The sequence below is a fragment of the Macaca fascicularis genome, chromosome 1 (genome assembly GCF_037993035.2).
Source record: "Macaca fascicularis isolate 582-1 chromosome 1, T2T-MFA8v1.1".
NCBI classification, from domain to species: Eukaryota; Metazoa; Chordata; class Mammalia; order Primates; family Cercopithecidae; genus Macaca; species Macaca fascicularis.
Window position 1 is genome coordinate 125,706,885 of NC_088375.1, and position 16,817 is coordinate 125,723,701.

The 16,817-nt window shown below is 42.9% G+C and overlaps 1 protein-coding gene across 1 annotated transcript in view; it reads right to left on the bottom strand.

Moving 5' to 3' along the window:
• Positions 1 to 1,737: 1,737 nt before the first annotated feature.
• Positions 1,738 to 16,817, bottom strand: part of FNDC7 (fibronectin type III domain containing 7) — a 28,328-nt gene continuing 13,248 nt past the window's right edge. Inside the window, exons 7-12 of the mRNA XM_045387994.2 lie at positions 14,969 to 15,226; positions 14,161 to 14,415; positions 12,395 to 12,649; positions 10,014 to 10,274; positions 6,012 to 6,041; positions 1,738 to 1,806 (exon numbers count right to left, since the gene is read on the bottom strand). Of these exons, the coding sequence (XP_045243929.2) occupies positions 1,775 to 1,806; positions 6,012 to 6,041; positions 10,014 to 10,274; positions 12,395 to 12,649; positions 14,161 to 14,415; positions 14,969 to 15,226 (1,091 nt within the window). The 3' untranslated portion in view covers positions 1,738 to 1,774. The remainder of the gene's footprint in view (positions 1,807 to 6,011; positions 6,042 to 10,013; positions 10,275 to 12,394; positions 12,650 to 14,160; positions 14,416 to 14,968; positions 15,227 to 16,817) is intronic.

The window sequence follows — 16,817 nt, forward strand, 5'->3', positions numbered from 1 at the left end:
TAATTAGAATTAAAATTTTAACTAAAAGATAGCATGAATTAGCAGGTCTAATCAATGCTACTATGTCTCTCCCTGAAACTTTGTGTTTGAATTGATTAGCCGTGTGAACATGGGTGGGCTACTTGACCTTTCTGGGCCTCTTTCTTTTTCCCTACCTGTATAAAGGAGATAATGTTATTACTTAGCTTGTAGGGTTGTTATGAGAATAAAATGAGTATATGGAGAGCACTTACAAGCCGGTACTTTGTGCTATATACACGCTAAATAAATTGCTTTTTATCTTTACCCACTGCGGATCACATTTTCTTCTATGGCATTCTGACCAAAACAGTTCAGCCTTAAGTGCCTAGCTAGGCAGATGGCTATTTCACTTTCTGTGCCTTGGTATTTGTACGGTATTAGGTGTGCTCTCTGATGCTTCCAACTCCATTTTTAGAGATCTATGCCTTTGGCTTGTCTCCATTCATGTACAGATGTTCTGGGGAAGATCTCTTATTAGTGACACATTACATATTTCTGATCAGTCTCATAGAGAAAGCATATCACTTCTCTCTCTTGCAGCGCACATTGATAGGAAGTTGAGAGAACAGAAAGGGAAGTTTGTTCTTTCTTCCATGCTTAATTCAAGCCTAATTCCATGGTCCAATTCCCCCTGGGTGGAGTTTTATGGTTGTTCCTAACTACAGACATTCTTGGCTCCATAGCCGTGTGTTTGGGGAGCAAACACTGTAACTGTGTGTGTGCATGTGCGTGTGTGTGTTATACAAGTCTATTCACACTTTTTAAATTAGGTTACTGATATTTGAAGGACAAACTTTTTTTTAGGTATGAGAGATTTATGTTATATTTCATAGCCTTCCCCCTCCAAAGATGAAAAAAGTAATTACAGTATGAGTGGGAGATACGGCCAATAAGATTGATGGTCCTCCCCCCCAAAAGGTGCCTGTGTGTCAGTCGGTCACAGTTTGAGGCTCTCCATTTGACATCTTCTGTCATGCAGAAAGCATAACTGCAATCCTTCTAGCAACAGGCTGGCAGCTCTGCTTTCCCAGATGCTCCCATGGATATCACATCACCTGATGCTTTGGCTCAGAAAACCCTGCAAGGAGCTCAGCTTTGCTCCTAACTTGTGATGAGGGCGGTTGTTATCTCAGGTTGCCCTGGCAGCTACTGCTTTCCAACCTATACTGAAGTCCTGCTGGAGGTTTGTCTCGGGATAAGTGCTGTCTGCATGTGGGTGGCTCGACTTTCTGGGAGTGAACATTTCCAGTCCCTGAGGGGGCTGCAGGCAAGTGCTGTTGTCAATAAAACACTCATGAAGTGGATGTGTTGAAGTCTGTGGTGTGTCTGGATGTGAAATCGCAGAAAGAATTTCTGCTAAGCAGACCTTTCGTGTTTCCAGGGTTCTCGCAGCTTGCTGACTCATCCTGGCAGCTGTCCAGGGGATTTTCTGGATCCATTTCTCTCCAGAGTCTTCACACGGCAGCTCTCCAACTGCTGTGCAGGTGAGGACACACCTGACCTTGCCCTCAGGAAGCAGAGTCAGAGTTGTTCTTCTAAAGGCCAAAGGAGCTTTTCCTATTCTAGAGGCATTATTTTATTCTACATTCTAGTAGATCTTTTCCATCTCTAATCACTAACAAATGAGACAACTCTGCAAGACAAATGGGAAAACATTTTAAACAAAGACAAAAAACTTTGCCATAAAATCACACAAAATCAATTTACATTACTCACTTAGTCAAATTTTTGTTTTTATCTGGGGCTCACTTTGTCATTCTTCATTTCTCTTCCCTCTATAAATCACTGAGAAGGGTAAGGAAGGAAAGCAGTAAAAGATGCATTCAATATGCAGACATTTTCTTAAAAAGCACCAGTGTCTGAGATTTTATGTGTATTTTGATTTGAAATACTATTTTTACAGCACTTCACAGCAAGTAAACTTGAAACTATGACAACTGACCAAGTGTTCAAACTGATCAGCAATTTCTAATCAGAGCAATCTCTCTCCTGCTTCACCAAATGAACCCTCCCAGAGCCTCTTTAATCCCAGACTGCTGGTTCAAAACAAAAGAACTTTCCTTTCCACCCCCAGGCCAACTTGCTGTGCTCCTCAGGGAACTCCAAAATTTTAATGACTCAGGGAGTTTTATACGGAGAACATAAACCTGTTTAGCTGCTAAGCGTGTCACAGACAGGAAACTTCCTCGAAGTTGCCCAGGATGTGCAGGTGACACTGAAACATGTTGAGTCCTAAAGATGAAGGAACGCCCCCAGCCCCTGCTCATGGTGTGATGTCAGGCACAAACCCCTCCCATCTATCTACCTCTTGTTAGAGCGCCCTATCACCTCAAATCGGTTTTTTTTTTCCTTTCCCTTCCAAATTGCATCAATTTCCAGCATCGAAATAGCTTTCTTGAATTAAAGCCATACTTTTCGTACTTTAGCATGCATCAGAAGCACTTGGAGGGCTAAAACAAAGAAGGCTGGGCCTTAGTCCCAGAATTTCTGATTCAATAGGTCTGTGGAAGAGCCTGAGAAATTGCATTTCTAAGAGGTTCCCAGCTGATGCTGATGCTTTTGGTCCCAGGACCACAGTTAGAGAATCAACGAGGAAGTGTATTATGAGGACCAAGGTTAAAATGCGAATATCTTAGAAGTAGCACATTAAAATGTTAATAATTGGTACATAATAGAATGTAACATGAGCTTAAACTGAATATGAATTAAAAACTACCATTTATTAAGTAGTTGTTATGAGCCTATTATTGTGTCCAATAATTTACATTCTCATTTAATCCTTATGTTCTTTTATGAGGGATTATTGTTTACTCCAATTTTCAGATGAGGAAACCTAGGCTTAGAGAGAATTTACACAACTTGACTAAGAGCAAGTGATGGTGGCAGGATTTGAATCCAGATCTCTCTTAAAAAGTCTGTTTATGGCCAGTGCAGTGGCTCACGCCTGTAATCCCAGCACTTCGGGAGGCCAAGGCAGGTGGATCACATGAGTCTAGGAGTTCGAGACCAGCCTGGCCAATATGGTGAAACCCCATCTCTGCTAAAAATACAAAAATTAGCCAGGTGTGGTGGCACATATCTGTAATCCCAGCTACTCAAGTGGCTGAGGCGCAAGAATCACTTAAACCCCAGAGGTGGAAGTTGCAGTGAGTCGAGATTGCACCACTGCACTCCAGCCTGGATGACACAGCAAAACTCCGTCTCAAAAAAAAAAAAGTTTGAAAAGCTTTAGGATACTCCAAGAGTCAAAGAAAACCCAAAGTCTTAGACCAGCAAGATTCCCATGGCTCCCCTTAGCATATCCAGAGGCTCCAGTGTCAGCCCCAGGACCTGATTGGACTTGCCCTGTGTTTGGGGAGGGGAAATGCTGAAATTGAAGACAGCAATTTAGAATTTCCCCTTAGATATAATGACTTCCACATGACCTTAGAAACCCTCAGATAATCTGGTTTACTCTTATTTTTTGAGGGCCTTGCAGGATTTTTTTTTTTTTTTTTTTTCGGAGAGATGGGGTTGAGGGCAGGGGGGTTCTCACTATATTGCCAAGGTTGGCCTCAAACTCCTGGGCTCAAGTGATTCTCTACCTCAGCCTCCCGAGTAGCTGGGACTATAGGTGTGTGACACTGTGTCTGGCTCCTACAGGATTTCTACAAGTATCTACTTTAAGAGAGTGGCAGATTTCAGACTGAAGACTGAGCCCTGGCTAAGGAAGGGAACGGTGAAGGTAAGCTGAAGCCTGGATGGTCAGAAAAGAGAAGATTAGTGACCTAAAGCAGTGCTCCTCAAACTTCACATGTATCCAAATCACCTGGGAACCTGATGGAAATATGGAGGCACTTCACTGGGCCAGGGCCGGGGCCTCTGCATTCATTATTAACTGTCCAGGAGATTCTATTACATAGCAAAGTTTGAGAGCAGTACCTAAGTAGTGCTACTCAAACTTGAATACGTGCATGAATCACCTGGGGATTTAGTAGGTTAGGATGGGGCCCAAGACTGTACATTTCTAAAAAGCTCTCTGGTGAGGCTGGTGTCTCACTCTGTCACCCAGGCTGGAGTGCGGTGGTGCTGTCATAGCTCACTGCAGCCTTGAACTCCCAGGCTCAAGCAATCCTCTCACCTCAGCCTCCCAAGTAGCTGGGACTACAGCAGAACTACAGGCACATGCCACCATGCCTAGCTGATTTTTTTTTACGCTTTGTAAAGACAAGGTCTTGTTTTGTTGGCCAGGCTGGTCTCCAACTCCTGAGCTCAAGTGATCCTCTGCTTTGGCCTCCCAAAGTGCTGAGATTACAGGCATGAGCCACCATGCTTGCTCTCCTTGCCACCCCACCTTTTGTGTTTTTTGTTATCACATGGAAACTCTTTCTTTTCAAACTTTTTAAAATGTTTATGTTTTTGTTTTTATTAGAAACTCTTCCTTTAACATAATCATAGGGAAGGCCAAAATATCATACACCACTCCTCTCCCCTGGGAACCTAGGACACTTCTACCACAGCTCTATGTCTCAGGGAGATGCAGATTAAAGAATGCAGACCCAGGTCCATGTACCTTTCACTGAAGACCAGGGCTTATGGTCTCTAGTACTTTGGGAGATTTTCCTATAATTAGAAGTGTCCTCACAGTTTGTTTGCAGTAAGCCAAGTCTGTTCCTTATTGTAGTCATAGAAAACAAAAACTCTTGAAAAATTAATAGGGATTATGCTTATTTCAGACCTGCAGGTAGGACAGGAATTGAAAAGCATGTATTCTGCTGTGCTCAGAGAAGCAATGGACTGGGAGAGGAAGGGAGCCCAGGCAGAGAATAGGGAGTGGAGACTCTAGACCCAGTTCCTGCCAGTGGAAGGGGGTGTGGTTGGGGAGCCGGCCCCGATTGGAAGGTTGTCCAGTGGGGTTTACAAGCAGGAAGACTTCATTTAGACTCATACCATTCAAAGTCAGCCATGTCTGAATGGGGAGGGGCGGGGCAGGGGTGGGCGGGAGGGAAGTTCTGTAGTTTGGGATTGATAATATTCCCAGGGGATTTTTTTCCTAAGGCTCCAGACCAAGCTGTCCCCTGAAAGGCTGTGGAAAGGACTCCTCATGAGGCAGCATACACTGCTTACTGGGTCAGCACTCATGGCTACATTTGCTCATCTCCACTGCCGTGCCAAGAGTTATCTCTGCGGGGGCAACCAAAATAGCTTAGACAAGATCATCCCTGAGCAAAACCGAGAAGGCAGTAAAGGTTCTCTTTACTCCAACTGCCCTTTCAGCACCCTCTGTCTCCACGGGGTATACCCACTCATGCAAACCAGGAGCAAACATCGTAGCTCTCTGCAGGCCATTAACAGATTCTAACACCTGGGTACTCCACGTGTGGTCAGACCAGCAGCCTCGGCATCGCCAGCATCACCTGGACCTTATGGAAATACAGAATCTCAGACCCTTCCTACACCAACCAAATCAGAATCTGGCTTTAACGAGGTCCCAGGTGATGTGTGTGCACAATAAAGTTTGAGAAGCATGTCTCTAAAGTAGCAGTTCTTAGCCTTGGCTATACTTCAGAATCACCTGAGGAGCTTTTACAACTCCTGATGCCCAGCTCTCACCCCAGACCCATTAAATCAAACTTTCTGGGGACAGAACCCAGACGTCAGTTAATTTTAAGCTCTCCAGGTGACTCCAATGTACAGCTGAGCTGGGAATCACTTTCTGAAGTGTGAGGGATAAAGCGGCTGCCCCTCCCAAAACTATTTACATTTTCCTGTAGGACCCTAGAATACTGAAAAGACTTCAGAATTCAAAGAAATTCATCTCAACTGGTGGAATCTGAGAGGATGCACTATCATGGGGAGAAAAAGTTATGGGATAAGAGAGCAGGAGCCCCTTGTATCAAAGAAAGAAAGCATTTGCTTTCTAATTGAAAAGTCAGCTGACTTCATTAAGTAACCCCAAAATGGAGTAACAAAAATCCTGTTCTATTTTATCCATGAGAAAAATGACTTACCCATTCCAAGTGTACTTCCAGAGCAAGTTACTGTAATAAAAACACAAGCATTTAAAATAAAATCTATTCATTTATGTATTTAAGATAGTGAAGATTTAACTTAAGAAATAATAAAAGGAAAGTAAACCAAAAAATGAACAAGAACGAACTTAGATGATAAGTGAAGGAGATACTACTAGCAGTGTGATCTGGGCAAGTCACTTCACTGTGCCTCAATTTATCTGAAAAGCAGTAAGAATAAGAATATCAAGCTCAGCTGGGTGTAGTGGCTCACACCTGTAATCCCAGAACTTTGGGAGGCCCAGGCAGGGAGATCACCTGAGGTCAGGAGTTCGAGACCAGCCTGGCCAACATGGTGAAACCTCATCTCTACCAAAAAATACAAAAATTAGCCGGGCGTGGTTGTGCACACCTGTAATCCCAGCTACTCAGGAGGCTGAGGCAGGAGAATCGCTTGAATCTGGGAGGTGGAGGTTGCAGTGAGCCGAGATCGTGCCATTGCACTCCAGCCTGGGTGACAGAGCAAGGCTCCATCTCAAAAAAAAAAAAAAAAAAAAAAGAATGCCAAGCTGATAGGTTTGTTATAAAGTGAGTTAATACATGTAAACTCCTTAGAACTGTGCCTGGCGGCACATGGCACTCAATAAATATTAGTTGTTATTGTCATTTACAATATTGTCCTGATTATCAGAATAAAGCATCACTGATATTGCAAACAAACAAAACCAAAAAACATCTCCCAAATGTATGGCTTTTACCAGGGACACTGAGCAAAGGAGGATTTCCTAACTTGAGTCTGGATACCTAATATTACTAAGCTGAAATGGCTGCAGGCTTGAGATGGCATCCCATCAAAGAGCTTGAGTTCTAACTCACAAGGACTTCTCGTGGCTAACCAGCCTTCAGAGGAATGACTCTCTAAGGGTGAAATTGTGGGCATGGAGCAGGAGAAAGAACAAAAGACTTCCATCACTCACTTAGCTGTATGATCAGAGGCGCATAAATTCGTTGATTCATTCTTTTTTAAATTTAAAATATATCAGGCAACAGTTATGTGCTACGTACTGGGAGTCAAATAGATAATCACTTATTAGGAGAAATAACACACATTCAATTCACAGTAATATGTTGCAGTACAGATAAGGGTGCTGTGGGGTGATAAAGGAGGGAGAGAGAGGGCTAACTCAGCTTATGATAATTGGAGAAGGCTTCACAGATAAGGAAAATTCAGGCTGGTAGAATTCTCTTGGTGGAGGTGGGGTGGAATTCCGGGCAAAGAGAAGAGCACAGCAGTAGCTCCAGAACATGACATAGAATAGGAGGTGTGTGTGGCAGGAGCAGGCATGCGTGAATGATGCCAGATGCCTAGACTAGAGAATAGAGTCCTCTGAGAATGGATGTTGTGGAATGAGCCTAGAATTTCTCTGTTCAGGCTGGGCACAGTGGCTTATGCCTGTAATCCCAGCTCTTTGGGAGGCTGCGGCGAGAGGATTGCTTAAGCCCAGGAGTTCGAGACCAGCCTGGGCAACATAGCAAGACCTTGTCTCTACAAAAAATTTTAAAAATTAGCCAAGCGTGATGGGGCATGCCTATAGTCCCAGCTACTTGGGAGGCTGAGGCAGGAAGATCGCTTGAGCCCAGGAGGTCAAGGCTGCAGTGAGCTGTGATTGTACCACTGAACTCTAGCCTGGATGACAAAGCAAGACCCTGTCTCAATAAAAAACAAACAAACAAACAAAAAAAACCCACGAAAAACCAATTTATCTGTCCAGTACAGTAGACACTCAAGTAGCTATTGAACATGTGGCTAGTTCGAACTAAATGTACTATAAATACAAAAGACACACCAGATTTCAAAGACAGTATGAAAAATATACAAAATATCTATTAATAATTTTTATATTGATGAGGTATTGAAATGATAATATTTTGGATATATTGGGTTAACTAAAATATATTATGAAATTAATTTTGCCTCTTTTTACTTTTTTAATATGACTACTAGAAAATTAAATTTTTCATACATGGCTCATATTAAATTTCTATTGAACAGTACAGGTATAAGCAGACAGGGGACAGGTTATAAGGGACTGTGAACACCATGCCCAGAGGATTGAATGTTATCTTATGGGGAAATGGAAAAGTTTTGAAGATTTGGAAGCATAAAAGTAACACAATTGGACCAGTGTCCTGAAATGACAACTCTGGTAACAGTACAGAGGCTGGAGTGAGGACAGGCAGATGTGACTGGTGCAGAAGTCTAGGGGAGAGGTGGTGAGGGCCTGAGGCATAGCAGTAGCTGTGGAATGAAGAGAAGAATCTGGATTTAGGAACCATTATGGAGGTGACCAGGACAAGAATTCAAGACTACTTAGATATGGAGGGTGCGGGAGACGGAAGCTGACTCCAGGGTTTTTAGCCAATGTGCCTGAAACAAGGACAATGGAAGGAAGATCAGAAACAGCAGAGGATCAGGAATTCCTTTTGGCCCTGAGGGGTTTGAAATGCCTGGGCACCTGCAGGTGGAGGTATCAAATTTGAATATGGATTTAGGGGTCAGGAGAAGAGAAGAGTTGTAGATAGAGATTTGGGAGCCTCTGAGCTTCAGTTTTCTTATTTATAAAGTAAGAGATAATGAAATATGTTGAGACTACAGCATAGCATATTTTGAGCATTCAATGGTATTTGTAGTATGAAACTGCTTGGCACATTATAAAGTATATGCAGTTATAATGCAGTATTGTTATTGAGCTGTAGACTCATCTTCCTAAAAGCTCATCCTTACTCCAGGAACCTATTCCTGTCCCTTCCCATAGGACTATACTTTGGGCCAGTTTGTCCTGTGGACCAAATAATGGAAAAACAAGGAATCAGAGCATGACAGCCAGGGACAATGAGAACAGCCCCTTGGGAGGAACTGTCCTCCTTCCATCACCAAGGGCCATCCTGAACCTCTTGTCACCTACATATCATTGGAAATTTTAGATTCTGGCTATCAATAAGGGTTTGTGAGCCAATATTTATTCTTTTTTCTGTGTTCATCTGCAAAATTCTAGGGCTTCATCATGCCTTTTCTTCTAGGAATATATGAAAAATGTATGACTGTGCCCTGGGCAAGGTAGCAGAAGGTGCTGGAACACAGAGCAGAGAATTGCTAATGTTTTCCTGCCAGCTCTAGTGAGGTGGTAGTTGCTGACAGTCATGTTTTGTGATCACAGACTGTCTGCCCACTCATATTGCCAAGCCTGGCTTGTGATTTATAAATTCATTTTTTCTGATCCTCTAACTTTTCCTCAGTCACAATTCTCAGTCTGTGCAAATAAAAGTTCAAGTTTCCTAATTTCCAATATTATCAATAAGACTATGTTAAAAATCTATCGCTAAATCTCAAAGGAGAAAATTATCTTAAATTTGCTTTACTAGTTAAGCAGCAAGCACCTAGTCCTTTTTAGGAAGGGGAAGCATGGGACAGGGAAAATAATCTCTAAATTAAATAATAATAAAGCATCACAATTCCAGAGAATTTTGGGGTCTTCCACAACCAGAATCTACCTGTGCTGTATAGACATTTTATACCTTCAGCTGGACATAGTGGCTCATGCCTGTAATCCCAGGACTTTGGGAGGCCGAGGCGGGTGGATCACCTGAGGTCAGGAGTTCAAGACCAGCCTGGGCAACATGGTGAAACCCCATCTCTACAAAAATACAAAAATTACTCGGGCATGATGGTAGGTGCCTGTAATTGCAGCTACTCAGGAGGCTGAGGCAGGAGAATCGCTTGAACCCGGGAGGTGGACATTGCAGTGAGCCAAGATCGTGCCATTGCACTCCAGCCTGGGCGACAGAGCAAGACTCTGTCTCAAAACAAAAAAACAAAAAAAGAAAGAAAGAAATTTTATACCCTCTGTGCCCTTCCTACATAGCAAATAAGTTTGATTGCATCTTAATTCACAGATCTGAGTTCAGGGTTAGTTTTAGATAAACCGTCATAACTTGCTTTACCTGAATATATTTTTTTTGGACAGAAAGTAAGCTTCAATCCTGTTTCAGCAACTGGTGAGACCATCACAGTGTATACATCCCCACAGGGTATCTCAGTGACATCACAGAAACTGAGGCCAGCACTCGGGGTGCACGTGAAAATGCCTTTGGAGCCGTAGAGGTCAGTGCTGTAACTGGCAGAGCCCCTGGAGGCTTGCCAGTAGATCCGGATGCCGTTAGAGCCCAGCCTATATAATTTCACCCCCAAAGGGCAGCAGGCACCTAAGCAATAAAAAGAAACACAAAATCACTGGTTTTATTCCACCATCATCGAAAAATGGCCTTGATTACTGCAGGGAAAAAATATAAGTAAACTATTTTAAGTAACAGGATTAATTACTGGTTAGATCAGAGCAAGATTTGAAGGGGTACTCAAGTTATTTCCATGGTGGGCCACATAATCAGAAATCCATGGGTGGCCGGGCATGATGGCTCATGCCTATAATCTGAGCACTTTGGGAGGACAAGGCAGGAGGATTGCTTAAGCCCAGGAGTTTGAGACCAGCCTGGGCAACACAGGGAGACCCTGACTCTACAAAAAAAAAAAAAAAAAAATTAGCCAGTTGTGGTGGTGTACACCTGTGGTCCCCTTGGGAGGATGAGGCAGGAGGATGGCTTGAGGCCAGGAGTTCAAGGCTGCAGTGAGCTATGAGGGTGCCACAGCACTCACTCCAGCCTAGGTGACAGAGCGAGATCCAGAAAGAAAGAAAAAAGAAAGAAAGAGAGAGAGAGAGAGAAAGAAAGAAGGAAAGGAAGGAAAAGAAAGAAAAAAGAAAGAAAGAAAAGAAAAAAGAAAGGAAGAAAGGAAGGGGAGGGAAGGAAGGAAAGAAGAAAGAAAGAAAGAAAGAAAGAAAGAAAGAAAGGAAGAAAGGAGAGAGAAATTCATGTGTGAAGGTGGTGTGAGGTATGAATTTTTAATATAGAACGATGGTGAGTCAGAAAGGTCCAAAAATTGGCAGATACATATTGTACATTACTCAAACTGTGAGTCAAAGGCACAGAATCCTTGTCAAAATCCCTCATAATGCCCTAGTTTCATTTGATTTTTGGTGGCATTAAACTTAAATATAATTAATTGCATTCAGCTTTAATTGAAGAACCAATTTTGCCGAGCTGAGTAGCATGACACTTTGGGTGCAGCCATTTATACAACATGCCAGTGACCAAGTTTGCTGGTCCACGCTTCATCCATGGTAGCTGATTAGTATTTTTTTTCTTTTCTAAATACCTTGAGCGAGCCACACATTAGGTGCCAATAAGGGCACCAAATGGATTCCTTAGTAACTAAGTTAAAGATCCTACTGTATAATTTTTAAAAGTTATTATAATCAGGCTTACTTGATTTTTTCTTAAAAGAATAAGCAATGAGAACTGGATATCAAGGTGAGAACTTAGGCAGTAAATCTAATACAAGATAATGGGTCAGAAGAAAGTACACACCAGCTGACATACATGCAGCATGTTCTGAATGTTCTCATGTTATGATTTATTTTGATTCTCGAAACAACTTCGAAGGAAAATATTACTATTCCTGTCTTTTTCAATGAGGAGACAGAATCAGGGAAGATTAGGCAACACAGCTTATAAGAAGTCATGTCTAATTTTGACTCCCAGTTGAGACTCTTTCTACTACCTCTGGAATGCCAAAATTATATTCCAACTCTTCCATCCCATGCCCCAGGCCGAGGTAACTGATCATTGTACTCTTTCACCTTAAGCGTAGGAAGCATCCTTAAGAGTTTTTTCAAAACCATGCTACAAGCAGCCACTTCAGTGGATTAGAATCATGCAAGAGAAATCTTGTTTGGTAACCTTGCACTGCTTTTAGCTTCCGCCGCTACTCCCTAATGGTCTGGTCTTTGTGAAGAACAAGCGACAATACTGTCAGTAGACAGATGCCTTTGCTCTCTTAGCCTGTTGAAATAAGAAACCATTGAAGGAGCTGAAGAAGCTTAGAAAAGAGAGGTAGTAGCACAATAATAATGAGAAGAAAAAAACGCAGACCAAACAGAATGTGTGATCTAATGCTTCCAGAAAACTCTGCCAGGCTGAGTTACTCTGTATTGCAGGTAGCTGTGTCATATAAAGATACACAGTCCCTTCAGAAAAAGCAGGCATGAATATTGTTACTAGGGGAGTTAATTCACCAACTACCAACAGAAGCCTCCGAAGCTTTGAGGTTCTAACCAAAGGGAAAACTATAACCATTTTAGAAAGTAATCTGAGTTTATAATGCAAACTAGGTGGAGATGCAGCATCTTTTTAAATGAGGAGGAAAGGCTTATGCCTGGATTTACAATAGTTAAGTCCTTACTGCTACTCTAGAGCTGGAGTTTGCTTACCAGAGAAATAACTTTGGTAGGAGCAATCCGCAGTCAACCCTGTGGCGCTAATTGCTTTTAATGTCACTGTGTAATTGACGCCACATGTGATGCATCCCAGGAGGCAGTAGTTTTGATGAGTGTGACACTTAGACTGTCCAGTGTGTGACTCCAGAACTGCAACATGGGTTTGAGCCACTCTCCCAATAGTCCAGCTCACGTTGATTACTGACTGGGTGATTTGAGTTACTGTCAGACCAGTTGGACAGCACGGCACTTAAATGGGATAAAAGAAAAAGAATTGGAGATTTATTTCCACTGAAGATTATTTGTGAAAAATGACAAAGAATGGTATTTTGCCTGTGTTTCACTCAATATCCTACATTCCCCAACTTTCCATTGTTAATAAAAAATTTCCTTGTGTTCATTTCCTCTGATGCGTCATGTAACATTCACTGTATGTAGTGGGTGGTTTCCCCAAGAATGCACTGCACCAACTGGCTGTTGAAGGTTTCCACCATTTTTTTTTTCCAGAATAAGAAGGAAATCCTTTGTTGCCCCCATCTTCAACAATTTTTTTTTTTTTTTTTTTGAGACGGAGATGGAGTCTCGCTCTGTCGCCAGGCTGGAGTGCCGTGACACCATCTCAGCACACTGCAGCCTCCACCTCCCAGGTTCAAGCTATTCTCCTTGCCTCAGTCTCCCGAGTAGCTGGGACTACCGGCGCGTGCCACCATGCCCGGCTTTTTTGTATTTTTTAGTACAGACGGGGTTTCACCATGTTGGCCAGGATGGTCTTGATCTCTTGACTTCATGATCCACCTGCTTCAGCCTGCTAAAGTGCTGGGATTACAGGCATGAGCCACCACTTTTGGCCCATCTTCAACAATTCTAACTGCAAATTTCAAAGTAACGGTTGCATTCACTTCTCCCAATAGAACATTTCATAGCATTAGCAATTAAGTATAATTTGCCTTTCTTGAAAATGTTATAGTACATCACTGATATAAAAGCTTGATTTCTTAGCTGCCTAAAATACCCCAGCCATCCTGATTTTTCAGGGACCCATTACCCAGAATACAGGATGCCTAAGAGCTTCATGCATGCAGTATTTTGTATGGTCTCTATCTTACTGCTGGTTTCGTTTTTTAGGTATTTCAACTTTTATAAGCCAAAGTGCCGTCTATCGCTGTATATGAGAAAAACGAATGTCCAAAAGCTGAAGTGATTTGCCACTTTTCATTCATAAACAATGCTATGCTGTAATAATAGTTTTCTTTTATGGCGCTCTTGCTATGCATCAGGCACTAAAAGCTAAGAGCTTTGCAGCATTAGTCAACTTAATACTCATAACCACCCTGTGAGGCCATTATCTCCCCTTTACCTATCAGGAAACTGAAAGTCAGAAAGCATTTTTTAAAGAGAAAAATTTGAAAGGGCTGAGCCAAAGAAATAAGTAACAACCCAGCTCATTTGGCTACTCATTTGTTAGCTGTTTTGATAGATTATATCATAGCCGAATATGAATTCAAATAAATGTTTCACAGAATGAGTAAGTATTCCTTCTCTGATGCCAGTGAATGGATATACTAGTCTTGAGGATATTTTTACAGAACTTGTAAAATATTGAAAATTTTATTTTCTATGACCGGGACTCTTTGAAACGGCTCTGAGTTTAATGTATTTCTATGGCACTGAGGGTAGATTAAATAAGGAAGTTCATGTCTTGAAACACTTTGTAAGGACCCCACTGAAGTCAACATTCAGGCTTGGTGGTTGCTACATACCTGTTTCCAGGGGCACACTGTAGCTGGGCAGGCTCCGTCCTGCCTGTGTTTCAGCCACAGCAGTGACAGAGAACACTGAGCCACAGGGCAAGCCCCGCATGGTACAGGACTCTCCCATGCTGCTGCACTGATATAGTCCTTTCTCCCCCTGGGCAGTCACAGTGTAAGTAGCGTCATCATTAGTGGATTGCCAGTGCACGTTAATCGTGGAGAATGCATCCCTTGAAACATTTTTTATTTCAGGACTGCAAGGAGCTGAGAGATTTTAGAGTATTAATTGAAAAAGCATGAGTCGAAAATATCACATGTGCCATTTGGTCTAAAATTGATTTTGCCCCCAGTGAGATCATCATAGTTTTCAACCACGTCATGCATGCAGGCCAAATTACATTACAACTATTGACATTAACACTGGGCATTGGGTTCATATAGTACTGGAATAGCTGGAAAATGTTTAAGAGCATTGTGAACTCCAAAAGCAAACGTAAGTAAGAAACATATTTACACACCTTCATGGTGTGAGTACAGGCAGGACCCTCAAAGACAGGAGGAACTGAATGGCTGAAGTAATCATGGGCAAAACCTTCTACTCTCCCCACGGTCTCCCCTTTTGTTTTCATTTTTTCTACTTTCCTCTTCTGCCTTCTCCTCTGACTCTCCTTCGTACAACAGCGGCTGTCTTGGTCCCCACAAAGATTGATTAATGGGATTTAACCTTTTTATTGGTCTTACTGAATGCCCATCCTGAGGCTCGCAGCTGGGGTGAATCATTCAGACAGCAGTGAGTGGAATGATAGCTGTGCCTTACCTGTGGTTATGAACTGGGGAGTACATGACATATTGCTGCCTCGGACTTCACTGAATGAATACACCGTGATGTTGTACTTGGTGTCACACTCTAGAGCCGAAAGGGTGCACGCGGGAACAGTGTCATTGCACTCAACCGTGTTGTACCCATCTGCAGCCTTGGTTTCATACAGTTCGGCACCACGGACGGGAGACCACACAATCTCAACTCTGTCACTGGACACCAACACGGGGTTAATGTCACTAGGGCAACAGGGAGCTGAAAGCAGGAGCAGAGGGAAAATGGTGGTCCCATCAAGAGCAATGCAACCAGGGCGGACACTGAGTCCTGACCTCCCATGCCCAGAGGCTTGGCCACTGCCCTCCCTAATGACTACAGTGACCCCCTGTGGGTCTGTCCAGGTCCAATCTTGGCCTAATTGTCACTGCATAGAGGGTAAATTCTCAGCATGACATTCAAGGTCATCACAAGCTGTAAGGTTCAGCTGTGCTCCCCCAACTCCCCGCCACACCAGACTCCTCAATTCCCCCATGCCACGTGCACCCTCGTTCTCTATGAAGAGAAAATTGCTGACCCCTCTACTGGAAAGCCGGTCCCCTCTTCTGCCTGGTAAAATCATATGTAGTCTGACTTCTCAGATCCTGTCAGCCTTTCCAGACACTAAGCCAAATAAAACTGGGGGGTGGGGGTCATAGTTATATAAGTAGAATTTTTTTTTTTTTTTTAAGAGACAGGGTCTTGCTCTGTCACCCAGGCTGGAGGGCAGTGGTGTGATCTCAGCTCGCAGCAACCTCTGCTTCCTGGGTCCAAGTGATTTACATGCCTTAGCCTCCGGAGTAGCTGGAATTACAGGCACATGCCACCATGTCCAGCTAATTTTTGTGTTTTTAGCGGAGACAGAGTTTCTCCATGTTGCCCAGACTGGTCTCAGCTCCTAACCTCAAGTGATCTGCCTGCCTCGGCTTCCCAAAGTGTTGAGATTACAGGCATGAACCACTGTGCCCGGCCGTGTATAGACCTTGAGAGACCCTAAAGAACCCCACTGGCAAATGTCTGACTCAGCTTGGGGTTTCCCTGGGATGCTCTTGCCCCACTTACATTTCCATTCATCCTTCAAGATCCAGCTCAAGGCCACTCTGGAGGACCCTCCTGTGTTAGGACCTTATCGATGGCCTCTTATTCCACATCCCAAAGGCACCAATGATTTAGATCCCTCATCCTGGCAAAATTTACTGTAATTCAGCTAGACTTTTACATAATTATGTTGGAGTATTCTTATTTGTAATGTAGTTATTTAATTTCAAATCACTCCACTCATTCTTCAAAACTTGAGCATCTCCCATATGCTGATCATACTATTATAAGCACTGAGGATGAAGAGATAAATAAGACGTAATTCCTGCCTTGTACAAGATACAAGTCTAGTGGAGGATAATAGCAACAGCAATTGTGATGCTAATAAAAATATTTGCATCATGCTTTATCACACACAAGACCTTTTCACATTCATATTCTCATGATTTGTCCCATTTTGCAGTGAAGAACACTAAGGAACTAGCAAGGTGGACATCATTACCCTCAGTGAAGGAATGAATGAGTGGTCAAGTTAGGGTGTCAACCCAGGTGTCCTACTCCAAAGTCCTCCACACCATGTAGCATCTTGGCCATTGTATGTCTCTCTTGGTCTTAGGGAAAGAGTGACCTCCTGAAACGCAGGCACTGCCTCCTCTTTGGCAGCAGCACATGCTAGAACACTCACGGAGTACATCTTTGTGGACAGTTCAATCTTTCAGAGCAAGGTTGAACAACTACATTCTTCCTCCTCTTTTCACTCCCAAACTTTGCATTC